Source organism: Glycine soja, chromosome 12 (assembly GCF_004193775.1).
Source record: "Glycine soja cultivar W05 chromosome 12, ASM419377v2, whole genome shotgun sequence".
NCBI classification, from domain to species: domain Eukaryota; kingdom Viridiplantae; phylum Streptophyta; class Magnoliopsida; order Fabales; family Fabaceae; genus Glycine; species Glycine soja.
In genome coordinates, this window is record NC_041013.1 from 36598466 (window position 1) to 36622878 (window position 24413).

General features: G+C 32.4%; 1 protein-coding gene and 1 long non-coding RNA gene across 5 annotated transcripts; both read left to right on the forward strand.

Annotated features, from left to right (window-relative positions):
• The first annotated feature begins 9658 nt into the window (after nucleotides 1-9658).
• LOC114379921 (probable magnesium transporter NIPA4) lies at nucleotides 9659-15588 on the forward strand. 2 transcript variants are annotated; one of them, XR_003659625.1, is made up of 9 exons: nucleotides 9659-10175; nucleotides 11013-11069; nucleotides 11580-11670; nucleotides 11743-11903; nucleotides 11994-12121; nucleotides 12222-12359; nucleotides 13800-13884; nucleotides 14141-14233; nucleotides 14833-14854. XR_003659625.1 is itself a non-coding variant. In XM_028338744.1 (9 exons), exons 1-9 carry the CDS (start codon nucleotides 10007-10009, stop codon nucleotides 15157-15159), a joined length of 1053 nt encoding a protein of 350 aa, XP_028194545.1. In that variant the 5' UTR covers nucleotides 9662-10006; the 3' UTR covers nucleotides 15160-15588. The 2 variants fall into 2 exon arrangements, 1 of the variants encoding a protein (XP_028194545.1); XM_028338744.1 differs by lacking the exon at nucleotides 13800-13884 and adding an exon at nucleotides 15050-15588 and having other exon boundaries at nucleotides 9662-10175; nucleotides 14833-14938.
• A 1367-nt stretch (nucleotides 15589-16955) lies between these two features.
• On the forward strand, nucleotides 16956-21402 carry LOC114378067. Of its 3 annotated transcripts, none has more exons than XR_003659248.1 (8): nucleotides 16956-17255; nucleotides 17532-19070; nucleotides 19178-19392; nucleotides 19632-20143; nucleotides 20219-20287; nucleotides 20358-20698; nucleotides 20787-20879; nucleotides 20959-21402. It is a non-coding gene; the product is annotated as an uncharacterized LOC114378067 (long non-coding RNA). The 3 variants fall into 3 exon arrangements; XR_003659249.1 differs by having other exon boundaries at nucleotides 16959-17255; nucleotides 19178-19359; nucleotides 19645-20143; XR_003659247.1 differs by having other exon boundaries at nucleotides 16962-17255; nucleotides 19645-20143.
• The last annotated feature ends 3011 nt before the right edge of the window (nucleotides 21403-24413 follow it).

The following is a 24413-nucleotide window of genomic DNA, read 5'->3' on the forward strand; positions in this document are numbered from 1 at the left end:
GCATCATATTCTCTTCATTTTAGTAATGCTTTACATGTTCCCTTTTAACTTTCTTTTCAAAAAGTTGATTTAGTTTTCTATTTTTTATTTTTTTGTAACTGTGTTACTGATCCAAAGTATCTAGTTGCTTTGTTGATGACTAAACTTCATCAAAAGTGACATTTGTTCATGTGGCAAAACATTCTTTTATAATAGATTTTAAATTAAATTAATTAATTAAATATGTTAAAGTTATTATATATACAAAAATATTATAAACAATAAAATTGATTTATTATAAATAGTGATAAAAATTAGTATAATTATTTGGATATATTATAGGTATGACGTAGTTTAATTTATTTTTTGTTAGATTTAAGTATTAATAATATAACTAATAATTTGTAAATTGATTAAAATCAATTTTTATTTATTTATTAAATAATAATATATTATCTAGAATAATTAAATATTAAAGTTGTTAAAATTTTAAAAATATATTTTCAGAAGAAAAAATGTATCAAATTAGAAAATTTTGTATGCAAGAATTTATATATTGTTAACTCATTGGCAAATGTACCAATTTTATCACAAGTAGTAACAATTAAAATGGAAGTTCAAGTATCGAATTCAGAGGAACTTTGGTTATACTAAAATGATGCAAACCCAATTATTAAGCAATGAGAAGAAATAGAAGAAGAAAAGATAAAGAATTGAAAGTGTGAAATTTGGAGTAAGGTAAAGAAAAAGATAACAAGAAAAATAAATAATAATTTAAATAATAGAATGTATATGGAATCCGTAAAATGTCACAAAAAAATGTATCTCGCAAAAAAAAAAAGAATGCATAATCAGTAAATTAATTATACATGTAAATTATAGAGACTCATGATAATTAATAAAAAAATTATCATAATTATAGTTGTAACACCCAAGATTCTAGATCATAACATTGTTTAAAAAACTCTCGTTAATTTTTTTTATTCTTCAAATGCATATTAATAAATTAATATTTTCTACAAAACTCGAGTAATATTTTTTTTTTGAAAACATATACGGATAAACTTCATTGTAAAACTTGTGTAAATAAATCTCATTAAAACATATAAAAGCACATTAACATCATCTCTTGAAAGTCAGTACAATTAAAAAAAATTCGTAAAACCTTGTGAGAAAATAATTAAATACAAGGGTGAAATAACATAGTTTTATACATAATAATAAAAAGTACATAGTACCGTGTCATAGGAAAATAAAATGGAATTACAACCTATAAAATGTCTAAAAGTAAGTGTAACATGTAAATCTATAACAAATATGACAATCTGAACCTAAGTACACCCAACTCTAAAATGGATACATCCAAAAGAAAACCTAAGTCTCAAAGCAGACATCTACCTAACCCAAGGTACCAAATAATATCTAAGATGAATCCTCCTTAGATGAAGGCTCTAACTGCCACAACAACTATCTACATTCTTTTATCTTCACAAGCATGAGATCATCATGGTTTCCTCTGATGTCGATACCTGAAAGTTGTTGGTTGTAAGGGTGAGTCCTCTACTCCTCAAACGCCACAAACAAAGCATACAACTTATATAACCATGACGTATAATTTTTATAGGCAAACAACACTCTCGATGCCCTAGAGCGCATAACTATCACACTTTACGTAAATGACTATAATACTTAACACCACTGACTATCACTCTTAACACAATCAAATACTACACTTGACATCATTGATAATCACATTGGACACAACTAATTGTCACACTTGACACATAATAGGGTCCAACAATGCCACCAAGCCTCATAGGTATTGGTGGTCTTACACAACCACATGAATGACAGTTGGGAGTGATCACCACATACGGGTACAATGTATACCAATCCCCAAGCTCCCAACTCCAAAAAGTATAGTCTCGGAGCCTGTCAGGAGTAGTAAAGTGAGGCATGTGAGTTTCTCGCGCCAAATTAGTGCACCAAATGTCGGATAATCACCACTTGCTAATTTCCTTAGGTTTTTCGAACCTCTCCGTCGATTATACCCAAATGTACCCTATAAATCATCGATTTTTGAACATAAACATCACCATCTCATAGGTGAAACATAATCTTATACCTCTTCATCTTATAGATATAACATAACCACATACTTCACCATCACACAAATGGATCATAATCATATATATTACCATCTTATAGATGGAACATAACTGCATACCTCACCATCTTATAGATGGAACATAACCATAATCACATCATTTTACAGATGGGATAGAACTAATGGTTCCTTACTCTTCCTTCAATCTTGCATCTTTCTGTTGCATTGTGTGCATAGCCCTCATGTTGCATACAATACACAAAACAAACATTCATACACAGAGAGAGAGAGAAAGAGAGAGAGAGAGAGGCGAGGCTCAATCCTATGCACTACTTTCAAGGAACCATTTTAGGCCCTTCAAGTGATATAAATCATTTTTCACCCAAATCTACTGAAAATTCGTCAACATAATGGCTATGTTTACAACATCCCAGAATTTATAACAAGCAATTTGCCGAGGGTCACCCCCAGACTCTGACCAAAAGGCATATAGATGAATATCAATATAATGCAGAAATATAAACCACACGCTGTGAGAGTTCACATTCTTTCGGTCTTAAGTATTCATAAGCAGTAATAAAATTTCATCATTCATTCATATCATAACAGTCACACTAGCAGACAATATATTCACGCAAAACATAACAGTAGTCATCGGACATGCATACAATCAATCTCAACATTGAACATGACATTCACCTTATATTTCAACTGTCACATTAACAATATCCAGTACATTTTGAGGCATAACAGTAACCCTCAAAGAACAATTGCAAATTCATATCAGCATTGATAATACAATCCACAAATATTGCATACAACATCAACTTACAAATTAGAGAATTAATACGACTTGGTCATCATGGGTTTAGTAATTTTGTTTGTCTTAGCTTATAAGTTTATAGTGGATTCTAGAGCAATTCTCAGGGCTCCCTGACACTTTCCCTAGGCTTTTCTTCATTATAAATCCATTTTTAGTCTTAAAATTACCAAATTAAGTCATCTAATGTCTGGTATCAAGCTACTACCTTGTTTCACAAAGTTTCATTCTTAAACTTGTTTTTAAATTTCTAAGTGTTCTGGAAATTGATTTTTCATAAATTTTACATGCAACCATATAATTTATACCCTAATTTATCCATTTATGAGGTCAATTTATGAAGAAAAGTAACCTATGGGATCATTTTGGCCATATTCAATTTGGACTAGTTTAGGGTTCTTACAAAATCACTACAAACTCAATCTGTCATAACTTTCTCTATAGAACTCCGTTTTAAGTGAATTTTATATCAAACCCTGGGTTTTGGCATGCACGAAGTCCATTTTTGACATTATTATAGTGAGAAAACAGTGTATCATACCGATCGCAACATTACAGAAACTATGAATTTCTAGCATTAAAAAATAACTCCTATTGAAGCTTAGCTTCCAATCAATACCAGGTTGGGGTTTAAGAATTAGAAGAACCCCTATTACCTTGGACGATGAGAAAGAAATCTCATGTTGTTCAAGGGACTTAAAAGCTTATGTCTCCAACTTCTAAGAATGAAAAAAAAAAGAATGAAATTTGAATCCATAGATAAGAAACTAGCAAGATTCTAATGAAGAAAACATGTCTATAAGAAGGATTTGAGACAACTTACATAAGCTTTCATGGAAGGAACTTCAAGAACACATGTATGAATTTGGAAGAAGAATAAAATATATGGTTTCCCCTCTCTCTAAAAGCTTCAAGCAAAATGGGAGAAATGACCTGAACTTTGGCTTTTAAAAACAACACTTATTATAGGTGAAATGCTTGGACTAATGGAAATTGCAAGACCTAATTCTTATCTTTTGAATCTAAGCACTTTGAATGACAATTAATATGACTAATGGGTAGCTTGGATAGCCTATGATGTGCTCTCTGATAACGACTATCAAATCGCTCCAAAACAAATAAAACTAGGAAATTTTGTAATATAGGATTAACCTAGGTTGACTCAGAGATACAATTCATTTTGGTTCCTACTTTAATTCACTTATAAACAACATGGAGAATTTCAACGAATAGTTTGTACATGAATGTAAAGGAATGTGAAAACACAAAAACAAAGATGAAGAAATAGAACAAAACAAAACAAAATACAAATCAAGTTTAATAACATCAATCCAATTCACCAAATCATGCAAATCGAATTATAACAGTTACTACGAATGATGTTCAGAGTGTGAAAGTTCATTCAAATGCATTAAAGATAGTTCAATCGAATCAATCCCTAAATTGTTTAAAATCGCAAATTAGGTTGGAAAATCATTCAAATAATCTGTGATTAAATTTAAAAATTAGGAAATGAATCCATAACTAATTCATTTTCAATCCTAAGCATAATCATAATCATGAAAATTGAGAATAGGATTGAAGAAAAGATGAACATTCATAAAGATTAGAAATACTAAACAAGAACTCAAATTCAGCCTTGATTGGAGTGGATCCTTGGATTGATTAAGTGTTTAGCCTTTCATGATCATCACCAATGGAAAAGCCACGAAATTTATAGAAGAGGAAGGAATAACGAAAGTGAAAAAAGGAAGAAGAATGAAGAACTATTGAGAAAAAAAAAGAGAAAATAGTTTGATCCTAAAGCTTGCACAACAAGTAATTAAATCTGTTTTATTTTTTTTTTACAAAACGAAGTAACTAACTAACTAATTCTTACATATATAGAGTTACTACTCATAAGGAAGGGATGAACCTTAATTAGGCCCATCTAATCTACCTAATTAAACTAATTACACAAAACAAAGCCCAAACTCATAGCCCAATTATTCGAGTGCAGAGGTTCTAAATTCCAAGCCTAATTTTACCCTCAAGACAACAAAATTGACCCAAGCTTATTTGTGACAAAATTGAAGATGTTTTTCTTAGATTTCCAGGGACTACTCACATGTTCCATTTTGAGTTCTTTAGTGTCCTGTAGGCCTTGCCCAAGGAAGATGGGCCAAATAAACATAAAAATCCGAAAATAAACCACAATTATTAATCAAACTCAATGATTTGCCTAAGATCAAAACTAAGTAAAGTGAGGAAGTAAGGATCAAAAAAAAAAAAAATCTATATCATATAATCAAACACTTTAATTAGTCACCAAATAAATAAACAAGTTGTATAATCATTTATGAAATGCCCTCCACTTTAAACTTTTATTATTTAATTACCCTTTTTCTAATTCTATGAAATCTAGATCACGATTTATCAACCTTAATTATTCACACTTAATTTCTAACCTTACTTGCATTAAATACTAATTTTCTTCTTTCAAGCTTCTAATATCTATTTCTAGACTAAAATCCAATTATTAACATTTAGGCCTTTAATGAGTTGACCATTATTCTTTTTAAACGTTAGCTTAAAAACTTAAGAGCTTAACCATGCTTAGGTATCATACGGTAACATCTCATTTTCTACCATTTCAATAATCTAAAACACTACTCATCACACAAGAAAGCAATAATAATGTCTACTCATCACACACAAGGAAAATTGAAATGTTACAATAATGCATTAAATAAATTGAATATCATATAATATAAAATTTTCTTAATCAATTTAAAATGTAATAAATCAATTTGGTCTATAATTCTTTTTTAATCACATACATCATTTAAATTATAATTGTTTTCAAATAGAAAAATTGTATCACTTAATAGTATTATGATCAATTAATGAAATAGGAACCATTAAAATGAATTAATTGAATTGGATAATACTATTTAATAATTTTGGATGGAATGAATATAAGATTGTCACATGACATCACCACATAGAATCAAACCTTCTTTTATAGTAGATATAGTAGATTTATAATTTTGGAGAAAATAAATATAAATTGACACATGACATCACCCCATGACATCACCCTAAGTACCTTACCAACAAAACACACCCTAAGTAATATAATGAATTTTAGTTGTCACTTGAATAAATAAATACTAACGTAGAAAGACACAACATAAAATACATTGTCATGAATGATATTAAGCTTTTTTATATATAATTTTTGGTTAATTAAGTTTTTATAATCTCAATTTTTATAAATTTCAATTTTTAGTCTTTAGAAAAGAATTGACAATTTTTAGTCTTTTATTAATTTTTCGTCAGTATTTTTAGTCTCTCTAAATATTTTTAGTCCCTTATTTATTTTATTGTTCAAAATTAGTCCTCATTTTTTGTCATTTTTAGTCCTTCATTTATTTTATATTTGAGACTAATTTTGAGTAGTGAAAATAAATGAGGGATTAAAAATGGACAAAAATCTTAGAAGAACTAAAAATACTAACAAAAAAATGAATGAAGGACTAAAAGTTGTAAAAAAAATTGAGACTATAAAATTGCATTTGAAAAAGTTGAAAGACTAAAAAATTGATTAACCTTATAATTTACTTAAAGGGATTAGGTGGAATCATAAATAACTTATATTTAAGGGTATAAGAGAGCATCTTTAACGGTGTGTCTGGAGGTGGGATGTTGAGTTCAAGATCTGGCCTTGACAAAATCTACCATTAGAGGCAGACTCAAGATCTCCAAAGTGGAGAATGAGTTCTTCCACAAGAACCTTAAAGATATGCACTATTCTAAAAAAAATATTTTTTAATCTCTCTCTCTCCCTAATAGCTTCTCGAGGGAACCAACAAATAGAAAGAGGGAAGAAGGAAACAAAATAGATCAAACACAAGAAGAACAACAGATCCAAACAACAACAACTATAACGAAAATAATAAATTAAAAAATGAAATACAATTAAAAACACAAATTTGGTATGAAGAGGTGTGCACAACGACATCAAGGTAGGCGTGGTGACCCTCACCAACGATTAGATAAATCGCGGAACACCAAGGTGTGTGTGGTGAAACTTCTAAACAAAGGAGGTGGGGCAGAAGAGGTGGAGGCTGAGGTGCAAAGAAAAAAGGAAAGTAGAGGTTATAAAGGGAGGTTGGGGGCGAAGGACGGTGGGGCTGACAGAGGAGGGTGGGGGCCAACAAAGGAGGTGGCAAAGGAGGTTGGTGTGTGTAGTGTGAATTTTAAGTGGATCCACAAAATGTGTCTAAAAATTTCAAATTGAAATCTACTGTTAAAATAAAAAATAAGAAATATATTAATGCATACGTGATATTGTGTGAGATTCACGAAAAAGTACTCTAAGATCTCAAAGTCAAATTTATTATCGAAGATGCTCTAATGGTGTCCAAGATCTTATAAAAAAATTGAGGTTTCCAAGATACAATAATTAGTAGCTTGCTGTATTGATACAACAAGGAAAAAAATGACTATTAAAAGTTTCTTGACTTATTTAATTTATTAAACAATCACTTATATATTTTAAAGTTTTGGTAATTTTTTTTATGAAAACTATTGGTTTAACAAATTCATCTTTATTGGAGTATTTTTTGTAATAGTAATTCATCTTTATTATAAGAGAGAAGTTAACATTGTTTCTTTCATAAAGGATAATTTATATCACCTACCAAATAACCAGAAACAAAATAATCTCAATTAGAATGTAAGGGCATGAATCAATTCATTTTTTCTTTGAAGGTATCTTTTCATGTTATAAAATTATAATTTTGCCTTGAAAATTTTAATCTTTCATTTCACCTAAATATGAAAACAAAGCTGTAGTATTTTTTTATTTTTTTTTGAGGAAAAACACATCAGGGTTTGTCAATTAGATTAACAATTTTGTAAAGCACAATTGAATCTCTGTCCCAGACCAAACAATACAATATTGACTCCCGCAACCATCTTGTTTTCACCTTATTTATATTTCCATATATTGAAAACACTTCAACACATTTTGAATTCGATGCTTTCTAGTTTTCTCCAAACTTCAACTTTAATCATAACATTAGCTTGTTTAACCACTCACTTATGCCTAAATTAAAAACTCGATCTATTTGTTGGCCTCAATTTAAGTATTGTATCTTATCTATTATTGCTTGCTCCTTATTACAAATAGTTTTTCTTTGACAACTTACTATTCAATGCCTTTGTATCTTCTTCATATTTATCAATGATCCTAACTGAATTACACCACTGCCATGAACAAAATGGGAGGGGAGTGTTCATTGTCTGCATATGCAACCGTTTCTTGCATGTTTGTTTTTCCATCACATCCACTTCGATCCGCGTCTAAATAGAAGTTGATTTGTGTAGCTTTTGCGTTTATGTTGCTATTTGACAAGCTAATTTGTGTAGTTTTTGTGTTTATTTTATTATTAGATGCGGTATCAAACATGTTTTTAGTATTTTGAAAGGTTATGTAGCACTTGAATTATGAAAATGTCAAAAATATATTTTTGAGTACACAACCAATGATTTTTACATGGAGTAAATAAACATATTTTTATATGATTAAAAGCTATTTTACAAATTCAACAAATTTCGTTCCCATACTCTTCATACCAGTTGCAAAAATTACAGCTAAACCATACAGTTCAACAATAATAAATCCAATGCTCTACAACAATGGTGGATAGGTACAACACGTGTCAGGTGGGGTGCACTTAGATTGACCTAATCAATGTCTACATGTTTGTGAATTTTGCTATAACCATCATTTAAAAAAACATTTTTTTTAACTAGGCTTAACTCACAAAACTGTGTTTAGTATTAGTAATAAAAATGATAATTCATTATTACTTTATTTTTTTTACGGTTTTCTTACTTTATTTGTTGTATAATCCTTTAAAAATAAAGAATGAACGTGATGTTTCGTAATTACTAATAAAAATGAAATCAATAATGCAATTAAACCCATGAGAAAATACAGGTGCACCCAAAACTTGTTACCTTGTCCCTTTAGCCTTTAGCTTACTCGTTTAAGTGAAAAGTCTACTTCATTTCATTTATGGACGTTACTCAATCAAACATAAAAGTGAAGCCAAAAAACAGCATAGATTTTTTTTGTTGTTGAGAAAAAACAGCATAGATTTGATCAACAATTTTGGATCCTAAAATAAGAAAAGGCGGCAAATTTTCTTTTATTATCCCCATGGGCTTCAACAGCCGATTATAATTGTTTTTAACTCGAAATTAATCCGTAAAATTCGATGTAGATAAATTATTATTATTAATCTTTTTAAAATTACAACTAAGAGCATCTATGTACATAATTATGTAAATCAGTTGTTTATTCTAAATTTATGAGTCTTATAATATTACATAAATTTTAAAATTTTACACAAAAATTTAATTTCAATATCAAAGTTGATAGATAGAGTATTTAACTTGAATTAATTAAAAAATGATTCTTTAATTAATAAAAATAAATTAAGCAATAATTATTTATATAACTCATGCACCCTCAAATAATCTGCTTGAATTATTAAAAAACTTGATAAGTAAAATTGTTTAAATTTAAGTAAATCATGAAGAAAATAGAAAAAGGGTCTCCACGATAAAATAACAAAAAAAAAGAAAAAACGTTTGGTATTGGTTGTGCGAGAGATGATATGGCAACAATAAGATTATTCATATTACTACTTTTTTTGACGAGATAGTGATATTCATATTAATCGTACGATAGAGATAAAAACAAAAAAAAAAAAAAGGAGAAAGAAAAAAGGAGGTGAGGAGGAAGACAAGAGAGTATTGGGAATTTGGCAAACGAGAGAGAGTAATTCCCAATCAAGTAAAGATTTAGATTAGCAGGAATGAAGAAGAATGGAGTATAGTAGTCATCAACCTTGTTAGCAGTCTCAGTCACACTGTAAATTTTTGGTTACTTATCTCTCAAAATCTCAAATGCATATGCAATTGCAAAGCATTTCCGATCCTGAGGGAGAGAACTTTTGTGACAGCTGTATCCACTCCGATTGTTGATTTTTTATTTTCTTTCTCGCGGCAAGATCTCACTCTGCACCTAGGGTTAGGGTTTTGGCATGGCGACTTCTTCTTCTTCTTCTTCGACTTCGAGCTGGCGCGAGGGCATGTCCTCCGACAACATAAAGGGACTGTGTCTCGCTCTCTCCTCTAGCTTCTTCATCGGTGCCAGCTTCATTGTCAAAAAGAAGGGTTTGAAGAAGGCCGGTGCTAGTGGAATCAGGGCCGGTATCGTTCATCCTTCACTCTCGATTTCTTTTGAATTAGTACTCGTTTCTCGTGCTTCGCTGATCTCCCGAGGAGTTTTTATTCACTTGTATTGAGTTTATTTTCCGTGTTTGGTTAAGTTTTCTTGGGATCTGGAGCTTTTTTTCTTTACTCTCTTGGGCCGCGAGTTCATCTGTCTCAAATCTCTCAAGTTTAAACTCGATGCGTTGCTTTGCCTGGCTTTTTTTTTTATATCTTCTTGCCCAGAAATTGTTGTAGAATAAGCTTATTTGGTCTCGGCGTGAGGAGGAAGGGAACACTTTTATGTTCTCGATTCTCATCCTTAAGATTTTCATCCAACTTTTTTTTGGCAATTTTAACAATTCTTTTCTTTTGCTCCTTGGTATGGAATGATGATAGATCTATATTATTCTAGCCGCGTCTTTATTGCCACGAAGAAAAATGGAGTTTGTGTGACTTGAGATCTTGCTTTAAATTTTAGAAATCGGTGGATAAACTGTCTGCTAGTTTCATGTTTTCATGTTGTAGCAACTCATCACTAGGGAAATCTTTTATTCTTCTCCTATAGAGAAATTATATTATGTTTTAATGAAATGGATGCTTAACTCTAAACTATATGGGTCTCTTTTCTTTGATTTATTTAATTTACTCTACAAAATAGTTGTTGCCTAATGTTTCTGTATCTCTAGCATTTGCTCTTTCTGTTAGGATGGATATAATATAAGTCAGTGCACTTGTATTATCGTGTGCTGTTAATAGTTTTTATTTTTTTGGTTCATTGTCTCCCTGATGGATCATGTGCAATAGTGACTGACTATCCAAAATTATATCTGACAGGAAGTGGAGGTTATTCTTACTTGTATGAGCCGCTTTGGTGGGTGGGAATGATAACAAGTGAGTAATACATATTATTCTGTTTGGTTTTGGAATGACAAATGAATTGAATGTATTGTTGATTTTTCCTTTCCCAAGTGTATCTCTTGAGCTCCTGCCTTTTTTTTTATATATATTTTACAGTTATTTTACAAGTGCAGAAAGTAATGTAGTTACTATACTTCTGTAGACTATAGATTGAGTTCTATGTAGCACCTTAACAAATCCAAAGAGGGGCACTCATCTGTATGTTTTCCCCTTCATCCATGTATAATCCATCTTTCTGCTACTTATTATCCAAATTTATGCATTGCACAAAATAAAGAATAAATAAAAAAAAAGTTGCTAAAGCCTGTACCTTCATCCTAACTTGTTCTTTTATATCCTTTCTTTTGCTTCACATATTTTCCAAGGGAATATCTCAGCATGGACACAAAGGGCATATAAAGATGCTATGCTATGAGTTGCATATACTATTAAGTGGATTAAAATTTCTATTATAATTTTCTAACACATTTGCAATTTCAACAGTGATTGTTGGGGAGATTGCCAATTTTGCAGCTTATGCATTTGCCCCAGCTATATTGGTCACCCCTCTTGGTGCTCTTAGCATTATTATCAGGCATGATAAAAATTTAGCTTCAAATTGATGCTTGACTCATGGTAAATTCTGATTTGTGATGTTTGCTTGCAGTGCTGCTCTTGCTCATATTATTTTACGGGAGAGGCTACATATTTTTGGAATTCTTGGTTGCGTTTTGTGTGTCGTGGGATCTACAACAATTGTTTTGCATGCTCCTCAAGAACGGGAAATTGAATCTGTTTCAGAAGTGTGGGATCTTGCTATGGAACCAGGTAGCCATGTTCCTACTTGATATATCACTGTCTTTACTCAATAGATATCGTATTTAACGACTAACCAAGAACATAATCTTTCTACTGCAGCATTTCTCTTTTATGCAGCTTTGGTAATAACAGCTACTTTTATCCTTATCTTCCACTTCATTCCTCTCTATGGCCAGACACACATAATGGTTTATATCGGTGTTTGTTCCCTTGTAGGTTCTCTAACGGTATGTCTCATTATGTAGTCATTGATGACTTTCTAATAGTATTTGTCTCCCCTTGTTATTTTCCCCCCTGTATTTGTATTGTAAGGTTTTCCTTTGACAGGTTATGAGTGTTAAGGCTCTTGGAATTGTCATAAAGTTAACACTGTCGGGGATGAATCAGCTAATTTACCCTCAAACTTGGGCATTCACTCTAGTTGTAATTGTTTGTGTTCTTACCCAAATGAATTATTTAAATAAGGTACAGTAGTTTTTCTTGTTAGTTCCCTGAACTTTTTATTTATTTGATGTACTATTATGTACTTGTTTTTGTCAACACTCAACAAGTTTTGTAATGTACTTCACTACTTATTTTGGTCAACAGGTATCATGTACATGAAAATAGTTTGATTGAATTTCTGTTACCATTCAGTGAAATCTGTGAAAGTATCATGTATTTATGCTCACAATTTTTTTAAATGTATTTTGATTTTTAAACATTTTATGTATGTAATCTTTTCTTGCTTGTGTTGAGAAGAATATAAAATTGTCTAAGTGTTGGTTATTTATCTTCTTGTTGGACTTATGCATGATATGTTTCTTGAACCATAATTCTTTTTATTGTGTAAATCTTGTAACTTTAAACATATTACCATCTGATATAACCTTGTGATCTTTAAGTAAACTACTGTGATTGATTGAAAATTTTATCCCTTGGTTTAAAGATAAAGAACTTGATCGGAAAATTGACAGCTAAATGAGGAAGGTCAACAAGGAAAACAGAAGTTTGACTCTCGTTTGTCAGTTGGCCAAGATTTCCCTGTCTTTTAATTTTTTTGGGAAGAAGATATGAGAAAGCTACTGTGATGAATTTTGTAATTTAAATCCAATGGGGTGTTTGGTAGTTTTTTTTTTTTAAAGTTTCCTAGGAATCTTAGGTTGGGAATGTTAAATTCCTATGTCTGGTATAAATATTTTAAAAATCATTCCCAGGAATTGTTTTTTAATTAAATTTCCCACTAAAACTTTCCCATGGGAGGGGTTGGGAATCCAAGATTCCTACGAAGGGTGAAAGTTTTTTGTATAATTATGTCTTTCATTCCTGGGAATATCTTAGACAAACCGAACATATTTATGACATTCCCAGGAAATATAATTCCTTGGAGACATGATTCTCGGGGATGAAAAAAGACTTTGTATACCAAATATCCCCCCTAAGGGAAATGTTAGCAACACTATTTATTATTGGCTGATGTTTATTAAAAATCTCAAATATGTGTGGGTCGTATTCCATATTTAATGAGCCCCCACTCATAATTTTGTAGTTTCCAATAAATTTTAATCAATAATAAAGAATGCGTTGAAAGAGTTGTGTTGCTAGCACTCCTCTTAAATCTAAATGCACATAAAGGCAACTTTGGACATGGATGTCAAACTCAAGTTAGCTCTTAGACTCCTATGATTTTACTGGTCTAGGTAGAGAAAACGAGTTAACTTGCTATCAAACACTTTTAATTTATATATGATTTGGTCATTTTAATGGTTTGATCTTTTGTAGTACTAATGTACTATCACACTTTATTGTTGTTATTTGTTACTTGCTATATTATGAAGTTGAAATGTTGATTTATTGTTGTGTTAAAAGTTTAATGTTATGCAAATATGTCATTAATAGTTTTTTTTATATTATTTTTTATATTAGGTAAAACTTTTACGAGTTTACGAATCGAGTCTACAAATGTTGCCCGGGTTACGTAGACTCTCGAGTTTGACAAACTTGGGTTTAGGTATCTGGATGGTTTATTATGTGAACAAGTTCATTTTCTCTTTGGCTTTAAACTTGGATATGCTGGATTAGGATAAAGCTATATGTTTCCTTGGTGCTGGATGTCGATTTGTCATGATTCTGCTACTTACTAGTATTAGGCAATTACTTTTACATACTGTCACCATTTTTTTTTTTTGGGGGGGGGGGGGGGTTGATGAATAGTTTTTTCTGCTTTATAATTCATGTGATAATATTTTTTTCATTTCTGCAATCAGGCACTGGATACTTTTAATACGGCAGTGGTATCTCCCATATATTATGTTATGTTCACTACATTTACCATTGTGGCTAGTGTTATTATGTTTAAGGTAAGTTTTGTTACCTAACTGGTATAGTTAGACACTGCTTCATTACTCTAATTTTAAGATTGTATAAATTGTGTTAAAATAATCCGGATTGATTGTATATTGTATAATCTGTGTTTGTTAAGGCAATGCTTAATATCATTTTGTTTTGGTGTTGCCACTAGATCTTCAATGATACTTGCATGCTGGTTGTTGCCTATAACTATGTGAACCTAATTTTATTTGCTAGTCAAGATTCTCTTGGTAGGTCCCTGCATATACCTGTGTAAAGAACTGCTTGCAAATGAAGTGTGAGAGGTGAATGCTTTTATGAATAAACGAGTGTCTGCTGAGGCATTTACGTCTTGATGTGAAAATTGTTTTCTCGTAAATTTCAATAGGGTGTGAAACTTCTTTTGCTCTTTCCCTTAACAAGCATATGGAGATGCAAATCTTTAATTTTTGTCTCACTATTTGTCTTGAATCTGATGTGCAAATCATCAGTTTAATTGTTGCTGTTAAAAAAAAAAATCAGTTTAATTGTTACTTTCACATTCAATGTCTGTCCCCTCTTTGCCATATCTTAGGGTTGACCTTTGATTGAGAATTGATTTTGATGTCAGGACTGGGATAGACAAAGTCCAACACAAGTTATCACAGAAATATGTGGGTTTGTGACCATTCTATCAGGAACTTTTCTTCTTCACAAAACTAAGGATATGGCTGATGGTATGATCTAGTGATCCTACAGTAGCAATTTCATGTAACTTTAGATTACACTCTCGTGCTCACATGCACTTTCTTCAGACATGACTTTGTTAATATTTTCTTCATGTGCAGGTTTACAACCATCTTTATCTGTTAGACTTCCTAAGCATTCAGAAGAGGATGGCTTTGATGGTGGTGAAGGCATTCCTCTTAGACGGCAAGAAGCCATGAGATCGCCATGATATATTCTTTGCATCACATCTTGCTTTTCTAAATGAGCTTGAGGCGCTGGGGAGGGATTTTGCCAAGGTCGTCTGTAATTTACTGATTATTTCCCTCCCCATCATATTTTTTACCTGATACAGTTGGAGTCGAAGGATGTGAGTTTCCTATCACTGTTCTTTTGGTCTCCCGATGATTATGCTTTCTGATCTTGCCTAGCATGCCCCTCTACACTCCATAGCGGAGACAAAGGCCAATGTAATTTTCTGCACATTGATTATATATAGTGTACCTCAGTTAAATGAAAATATTCATCATCAAATTTTGAACTGGACAGCATTGCAATGTTATTATCAGTGTCTGCTGCCATTTGAACTCGAGCTGACCTCAATATTTTGTGCTTGTTGGAGCTAAATATAAAAATTAGGATGTGTAGATTCCAGGTCAAATGCATCGTTAAATACGGTGGATTGTTTTAAATTTTAGTCGCTTTGTAGATTTAGCACTACGCATGGTCTTGGCATCTTTCTGGGAAATATATGGTATAACAAAATCCATAGGCCCTAGTCTTTTCCTTTCCTCACTTGATAAATATCTTAGCGTGCATCATATTCATAGCTTTACCGTGGTGAACAGGGATGTAAAATAAAATACTTGTTACATCAGAGTTCTATGCTTGGAGTGGGGGTAAGTTCTCTTGATCTGGCCAACTGCATAATTTATTGGTGCTTAATAGGATTGAGATAAATGGATGTAAAACATCACAGTAATTGTTTCATCTGTAAACAACTAATATTGGCCATATTTGTTGTGGTTGTGCTATCGGTAATGATGGTTGAACATTCCAGGTTTCATACAAAACTCAACATAAGCCATGAATGTTAAAAGAGTAAATTGTAATGACGCTCTATTTTTTTTACTACTGTTCTTTTTATGATAATAAAAATACTTTAATCTTAAAACCTTTACTAATGATTCTGGTGCGTCGCTTGAGCTATCCCCATAAAAGTATGATAAGAAAAATATAAGTTGTAATGTTAACATGATATAATTAAAATCTGTAATAAATAAATATTTTTAAACATATATTGTGATACAATATTCTTTTAATATTAGCAAGAGGGCGCTTATGCCCCGACGGTGGGGCCTTTTGGGGAAGGGCCCAGCCCAATAGGGACAGCACACCCCCCACTTATCATCCTTTTCTTCTACTTCTATTAACTGAATTATTATTTTTTTAAAACTGTATTCTAAAATAATTTTTAAATACTAAAACAAAATCAGAATCAAACTCACCCTATGTATCTTCTTTAAGACTAACATCTGACAATCTTTCTCAAGTTTAAAATATCCATAAATGATTAGCAATTAATAGAAAGTTTATTCATATATAAAGCTGAATATATTAACAAGCAGAAAGAAACGTTTATGATGATAAACCCAAAAAAAAAACGCAGAAAAGAATTTAAAATATTTTTTACATCGTCATATAATTTAAATTAATATGTATGACAAAAATTTTAAAAGTAGTTTTTGATATATTTGTATATTATTATAAATTAAAATATGGTAACGCGAAAAATAGTGATTTCATTAGCATGCACGTGTACATTTTTTTAATCAATAAACTCGTATCATTTTAATTATAATAAAAGTTTGAATATAAATTGGAATTAAATTATAAACTCTTGGACCAGCAAAATATCTAAACTTTATAAGACAATGAACGACATTATTATCTTACGGTTTAAGTATGTTTTTCCCCCCTTAAATATAGGTCTTGCGTGTTTTTAGTTCCTAAAAAATAGTGATGGGAAAGAGTGATGTGACAAATGATTTAATAGTCATATTGTTATAGCCTTTTGTGTTTGCTGATGAGGATTATTATTATTTTAAAAAAAAATAGAGAACCTATTTTTCACACCTCACTTGTTTGCAAGAGCATAAACACCGTTAACTTCTCTTGTGGACTATGTGAACGGAGTTTGAAGATTGAACGGTGTAGTATGGGTGCCTCAATGGCGTTTGTTTGACCATTGAGAGGCGTTTCGGTCCTTGGAGGAAGATCCGTGTTGAAGCTTTCGTTTATGGACTTCAACAACGTTTCTTCAACGATGTGTGTGTGATTCTGTTAAACAGTGCTGAAGTTGTTTTTGCGATAAGTGATTAATGTGTCATTGTAGTATTTAATTTGGGTTAAGGTGTTAACTATGATCACTTATAAATTTTCCATGTTGGGGGTTTCGATTTTTGTGGGGTTTTGGTTGTTTGTAAACTGATATCTATAAATTTGGATTTCGATTTATGTTGATTTTATTTTGGGGAAGGGGGGGGTCTTAATGGGTTTAAATTGGGAATAATTAATTTGGCATATTAATTGTGTTTTTGGTAGGTTATACAACATGGATTGGACAAGAGAAGAATTCATGGTTGTAATGCACCACATGGGAAAGTTCAAGTTTGAGCCATCCTTGCATTATGCTGATGTTAAAAAGGATACTTTCCATGGCCTGAACATTGATACATGGTCATTCTTTGAAGGTGTGGGATTGCTGAAGGGTTTAGTCTATGATGGTAAAATGAAATTTTGGTGGAAAGCAGAGGATGCACAATTTGAAGGGAACCTGAAACCATTTATGAATGACAATGATGCATTGAAATTGCCCAAGTTTGCATTGTTGAATAAGTGTAAAGTAGGGATTTATGTTGAACACACTGTGTCAATTGCTGAAATTGTAGAGCAAGTTGATGATGACACAGTTAACGTGTGTGGGAAGGAACAACTTGGTAGTGAGGATGGTCACTTTCTGAATGTTGGTGAGTCTGAAAACGTTGATGGTGTTGGTCAGTCTAAACAAAATAGTAGCAGGGATGTTTGTAGTGGCGAACTGGCGATCAGCCAAATGATGAAGATAGCGATGACCATTTTTCACAAGATGCAGGTGCAGTGGCAGTGGCATTGGCTTTGACAGTCATGTCACATTTGGTTCTGCATTCCGGTTTGAGTTAGTTGTGGATGATGAAATGCACATGCACCAAATTGAGGAAGACTATTTTAGTGAGGAACTAGTTAGTGACATTGAAGACAGTGATGTTGAGGGAAATGTAATACCCAAAGTAACTCCATATACTTTTAAGAAGGAGGAATTGTGTAAACAATTCAAGTTTAAGAAAGGTATAGATTTTTCATCCATGAAAGAATTCAAGAAAGCATTTTTGGAACATGCAGTGTTGAATGGTAGACAACTAAAAATTTTCAAGAATGATTCATTAAGAGTAAGGATGAGATGTAAACAAGAGGGATGCACATTTATCATACTGTGTAGCAAGGTGACAAACAAGCAAACTTGTAGGGTTCAAACTTTAGTGGATGGACATAGGTGTGGCAGAGTGTTTGACAAAAAAATCTGGGTCCAAATGGGTAGCAAAGGTTGTCAGAGATAAATTCAAGATAACATTAGAAGGAATTTCTGTGTTGGTATTTCTCAGGCTTGGGCAGATTGGGCTAGAAAATTGGCTATTGAAGATGTTGAAAGGGATGCCACTAAGCAATACTCCTTGTTAAATTCATATGTTGCTGTGTTATGTTGAAAAAAAAAAGGAAACACTTGTAAGATAGAGTTACTCAGACCTTCCCTTGATGTGCAACCAAGATTTGGAGCATTTTATATGTGCTTGGACGGGTGTAAAAGAAGTTTTTTGGCTGCTTGTAGACCATTCATAAGGGTAGATGGATGCCATCTAAAGACCCCTTATGGAGGCATATTGCTGGCTGCAGTGGGCAGAGATGGAAGATCAATATTTCCCCTTGGCATAGGCTATAGTTGAGTTTGAGGCAAAGGAAAGTTGGAAATGGTTCCTAACTTTACTATTTCAAGACATTGGGGATGTGAGGACATATAAGTGGGTCTTCATGTCAGACCGACAAAAGGTTAGTTTACTATTTTTTATAAATATCTTTTCCATGATTATATTTTATTAGTGATCTACTACAGTTTGCAAAACTCATTGTTGTTGTTGTATGTGCATGCATTGTAGGGCCTGAACTTAGTTTTTGATGAATTGTTGGGAGATGTAGAGCACGGGGTGTGTGAGAGACATATTTATAATAATTTCAAAAATAAGTTTGTTGGTGGAACCTTGCTAAGAAATTTGATGATGAGGGCTGCTAAGGCTAGCTTTGAGGAGGCATGGGATGAGAAGATGAACATATCAAAGAGGTGAATAATGAAGCCTATGACTGGTTAATTAAGGTTGGAACTAAATTATGGCGTAAGCACACATTTTCTTATTACACTAAATGTGATGTATTGATGAATAACCTGTGTGACGCTTTCAATAGCACAATATTGTGTGCTAGGGAAAAGTGGAAATTGGTTTGCAACATTGTCTGGCCATTTAGTCTTTGAAGTCTCACATTCAATGTTGAGTGATAAGTTTATTGTAAATCTCAATTCATGGTCTTGTTCTTGAAATCTTTGGGAAATAACAGGTATTCTTTGCAGACATGCTTGTGCTGCCATTCAAGACAACAGTCAAGAACCAGAAGACTATGTTGACAAGTATTATCTAAAGGATACTTACATGAAATGCTATGAGCATGCAATTACAGCAATTAATGGTCCTATCAATTGGCCTGAGACTCCTGCTGAAAGCATACTACCCCCTGAATATAAACAAGGTGTGGGAAGACCCAAGAAATTAAGGAGAAGGGAGCCAGATGAAGAACCTAGTGCTACCAAATATAGAAGGACATGTACAAAGAAAAAATGTGGTAGATGCAGGGAAGTTGGTCACAATGTTGGGAAATGCCCTGTACCACCCCCTTAACCTGAGACTGTTGATGAATTTGTTGAAGTCAATGAGGCAGTCATTGATTCTGTGACTCCAAATGAAAATCCAGTTGGTGCCACTGTCAATGTTGATGCTACAAATCCACAATTTGATAATGAAGTAGATGGTGATGGCACAACAGTTAATTTGACAGGATCTGGGATTAATGAGGTATATTTGCTAGTTAATAATTCTTCCATTATTATTTGTGTGTATATATTAACATACCTCTTTATGAGTATGCAGAGCAATAGAATGAATCAAGTGCGCCAAACTGCTCAATTAAAACAGGAACAACATGTTGAATCTGCAAAAGTGTGTAAATTTTATTGACACTATTTATTGTTTTTAGCAATTACTTATAAATGCTAAATTTAATATGTAGGTGACTAAGCCAAGTAAAAAAGAGGAAGGGATGTGGGATGCCTCAATCAAATCTTGTTGGTGTTCCAAAAGTATTAACTTCTGATGCTGTGAAAAAACCAACATCTACTGGTGCTGCTCAAAACCACCTACTGCTATTGGTCCAACTACACCTTCTGCAAGTGTTAAAAAACAGCTTCTGTTGTTGTTGTTGTTCCAAAACAAGCTACTGCTAGTGCTGCTCTGAAACCAGCTATTGTTGGTGCTCCAAAAATTCTTAAACCACCAACTACACGTGTTTCCAAAAGTGCACCCTCTACTGCTGCTGGTGTGGGATCTCATGACCAAAATACAAAAGGAAAGGTAAATATTATGCATTCAGGATGTGGTGTGACATATTCCCTTGAATTTTTTGTAATTGAAGGTCCATATGTTTTTCATATTATTTTAGGGAAAGAAAAACCACCCTTTAATCCCAACCATTGGTAAGAAAATACAAGCTTATACTGTTGCTCAATGTGTGGTTGCTGCTACAAATCACAAGGTAAAAATATAATATCTATTCAATTAGTTTTTGAACATGTTTACATTTTTTTGGAACTTACATGTGTTGATGCAATCAGGTTAAGCAACTTCAACAAATCAACAAAAAACAAAGCAGCAACAACAGTAAGTATTCCCATCAACACGTGGGATCATCCACAAAAAAAGTAGAAGGCCAAGGCTATGTGCCATTTGGGAACACTCAGAGTAGCCACGTGTTAAATGAAGGACAACATAGTGGAATCTAGGGCTTATTGGGGCAAACAATGTTTTTTGAAAGAAGGGAACTTGTACAATTTTTTTTATTGTGGGGGAATAGGTTGCCCGTGACACCATGTAAATGGATGGACAATATGTTTTGACATTATTTAGCCTTTACAATAACTTTTTTTTTTTTTCTGTATGTGGCCTTTGTTTGTTATCTTATGTGGCCATTATATTTACCTTTTAATTTGGGAAGTGACCTTTGTGGCAAATTTCCCTGTTTGGGGCGCTTTTATAAACTATTTTTTCAGATGGGGTCATTTTGAAAGTATTTTCGCGAGGGGGCTGTTTTTTACGTTATTTGCATACATGCACCATGCAAACCGCCAGTGGCGAGTTTGCTGTTTGCGAAGGAGTCGTCAGTGGCAATGGCGATATCGCCATGCATAGGGAACCGCCAGTCCAACTGGCGAGTTCCAAGTTGCAGTTGTAGGCTCAGGTGGCAGGTTGCAGGCTTGCTTTTTCAGATGGCAGGCCAAAGGCAAGTTGCAACTGTCATTGGCGAGTTAAGGGCAAGTTGCAACTGCCATTGACGAGTTAGGGCACTGAAGGGAATAGCCATTTCAGATGGCGATTTAGTGTCTTTATATACGCGAAAATTGCTTCAGTGTTGCTGTGTGTTCAAAACTAGATTTCAGTTTCCAAAACTGTGAGTGTTCTCGTTTCTTGAGATTTAAATTTGTCCGCATAAGGTTTGAAATTTGCTTCTTGAGGCTTAAATTTGTCAATCAGGTTCGTAATTTCCAGTCAAATAATTTGTATTATAAATTTTTTTAAGTAATTTTTTAGAGCAGTTTGAATGTATAGTTTTTATTAATTTTTTAATTAAATTAGTTTTATATTTTATATGCTTGTTTGTGTGTATAAAATAGAAGAAATTTGACATCATATTTATTTGAAGAAAATATTTTGAGTCTGGAAAAAATTTTGTAAGTATGAAATTTTTAGTATATTTTTAATTAGATTAGATTGGTGTTGATACTTTGTTAGTGTGTTAAAAATTGATCAAGCGGGTATTGTCAAAAGTGTTTGAAAGAAAAAAAATTTGTAACATCATAATTATTTGAAGTAAGTATTTTGAGTGTGGAAATTTATTTTAATATAAAGTTATAGTAATTTTTTAATTAGATAAGGTTGAAGTTCATGATTTGTTGGTGTGTACTAAAAATTTATGAGCATTCAACTTGAACGGTATTTAAAATTAAATTTTTTTCCCATTATATTTATTTGAAGTACGTATGTTGAAGTTATTATTGTTAAAATGAATTATTTATAAATAATACTAACTTTGTTTATGGTTTATTTGGGCTTTAAAATTACTACCTTGGAATCATTTATTTTTTAAAATGTTTACCATAAAAAATATTTAAAGTTAATAATTTTTTTATAGAATAAAGTTTTCATGTCAAATTGTGTTAAAGGGATTTTTTGTAATTACATTTTACAATTTTGAATTTATTATGATTAATTAATTAAAATATTGTTTTTGTAGGTACATCATGAATTCGGTTATAACAGTGTTGTATTTCAATGGAAGGATATATGAAGGAAATGATGGTGTAATATTTGAAGGCAGTAAAAAAATGATTCAGATTAAACGTGAAATTAGTTTCAATGCGTTGAAGAAAAAAAATTGGAGATAAGGTAAAGTTAGAAAATAATGAAATTATTTGCGCTATCAGTTGTAGATTTTTAGTATCTGGAAAATATGTTGCGTTGCAAATTTGTGATGACGAAGATGTTGAAACCATGCTCGAAAGTTTTCAACAACAAGATCAAATGTCAGTTCTGGAATTGTACATAGAAAAGGATGTGGCTGGTGGTTCTATGTTTAATTCTACAAATTTTCTTACATCATGTGGAAATAATTTATCTAATAATGAGACGCAATCGTCAAGAAATGTGAGCAATTTACATGGTGATGAAGATGATGATGATTATCTTGTGTCTAACTCATACGTGGAAGAGTCTTTAGACGAAGATGATAGTATTGACGGTATAACTGATACAGACGATGAAGTCACCGACATGATTCAACCAGTAAGAATTGTTCACCCAGCAGAAGGTATAATTTCCTCTTAAAAAATACGTCAATACATTTATTATTTGACGACAATTGTATTTAATGCTAAATAAGTATGATTTGAATTTTTTTTGGACTATTAGGTGTACAAGGAATTGAAAATCCATTTTGGAATGATGTTTTGCATTATAATAATATCAACTGGAGTCATCCTGATGAGGAGGACATTTGTGGTTTGGAGATGCCATCCAGTTTTAATGTTGGCCAAGAATTATATGTTGGCATGGATTTTGATAGTAAAGATGCGGTCAAGAATGCAGTCAAACAATATGTTATGAATGTGCATCAAAGTTTCAAAGTGATTGAAAGCAAATGGAATAAGTATGTCGTTTGTTGCTTGAATAAAAATGCAGATTGTCCTTGCCCTTTCTATATGAGGGCAATTTTATCTAAAAAAACTGATTCATGGAAAGTCACTCAATGGGGTGGACCACACACATGTCTCAATATGACCATGAGCCAAGATCACGAGAAGCTTGATTCAGATTTAATTGCCACTTGTGTAGTAGGTACGTATTTTATGTTCATATTATGTTATTCTTTAGCGTTAATTGTCATTTAAATTTTATTATTCTATTGACAGGCATGACCAGAGAAGATCCATCAATAAAAGTTTCTTTGATTCAAGATAGGATTAACAGTGAATTTGCGTACAAGGTGTCGTACAAAAAAGCTTGGTTGACGAAACAAAAAGCCATTGTAATAGAATATGACGATTGAGAAAAGTCATATGCGAAACTGTCGTCGTGGCTAACACACATGCAAAATCATTCTCTTGGATCATATTTTCAAATACTACATGACGATTTTATTATTGAGAATACAGTTAGTCACGAACACCGTTAGTTTCATAGAGTGTTTTGGACTTTTGGTCAATGTAAAGAGGCTTTCAAGTATTGTAAGCCAATCATACAAGTTGACGGCACACATTTGTATGACAAATACCATGGGACCCTCTTAATGGTCACATCACAAGATGGAAATGGTGGTGTCCTTCCTTTAGCATTCGCCGTGGTCGAAGGTGAGACGTTGACAGCGTGGTCATGATTTTTGGCACACTTGCGTGAACACGTAACAAATAAAAATGGTATTTATCTCATATCTAATCGTCACGCGAGTATAAAGTCTGTTGTGGCTAACGAAACACTTGGTTGGCAACCTCCCCACGGTTATCATGTTTACTGCGTC

Bases quoted from the DNA above. Each gene is read 5' to 3' on its own strand.
- LOC114379921 (XM_028338744.1), top strand. From the start codon at position 10,007: ATGGCGACTTCTTCTTCTTCTTCTTCGACTTCGAGCTGGCGCGAGGGC. The intron at 12,122-12,221 runs GTATGTCTCATT...TTCCTTTGACAG, and splicing joins CCCTTGTAGGTTCTCTAACG to GTTATGAGTGTTAAGGCTCT. The intron at 14,939-15,049 runs GTATGATCTAGT...CTTCATGTGCAG, and splicing joins AACTAAGGATATGGCTGATG to GTTTACAACCATCTTTATCT.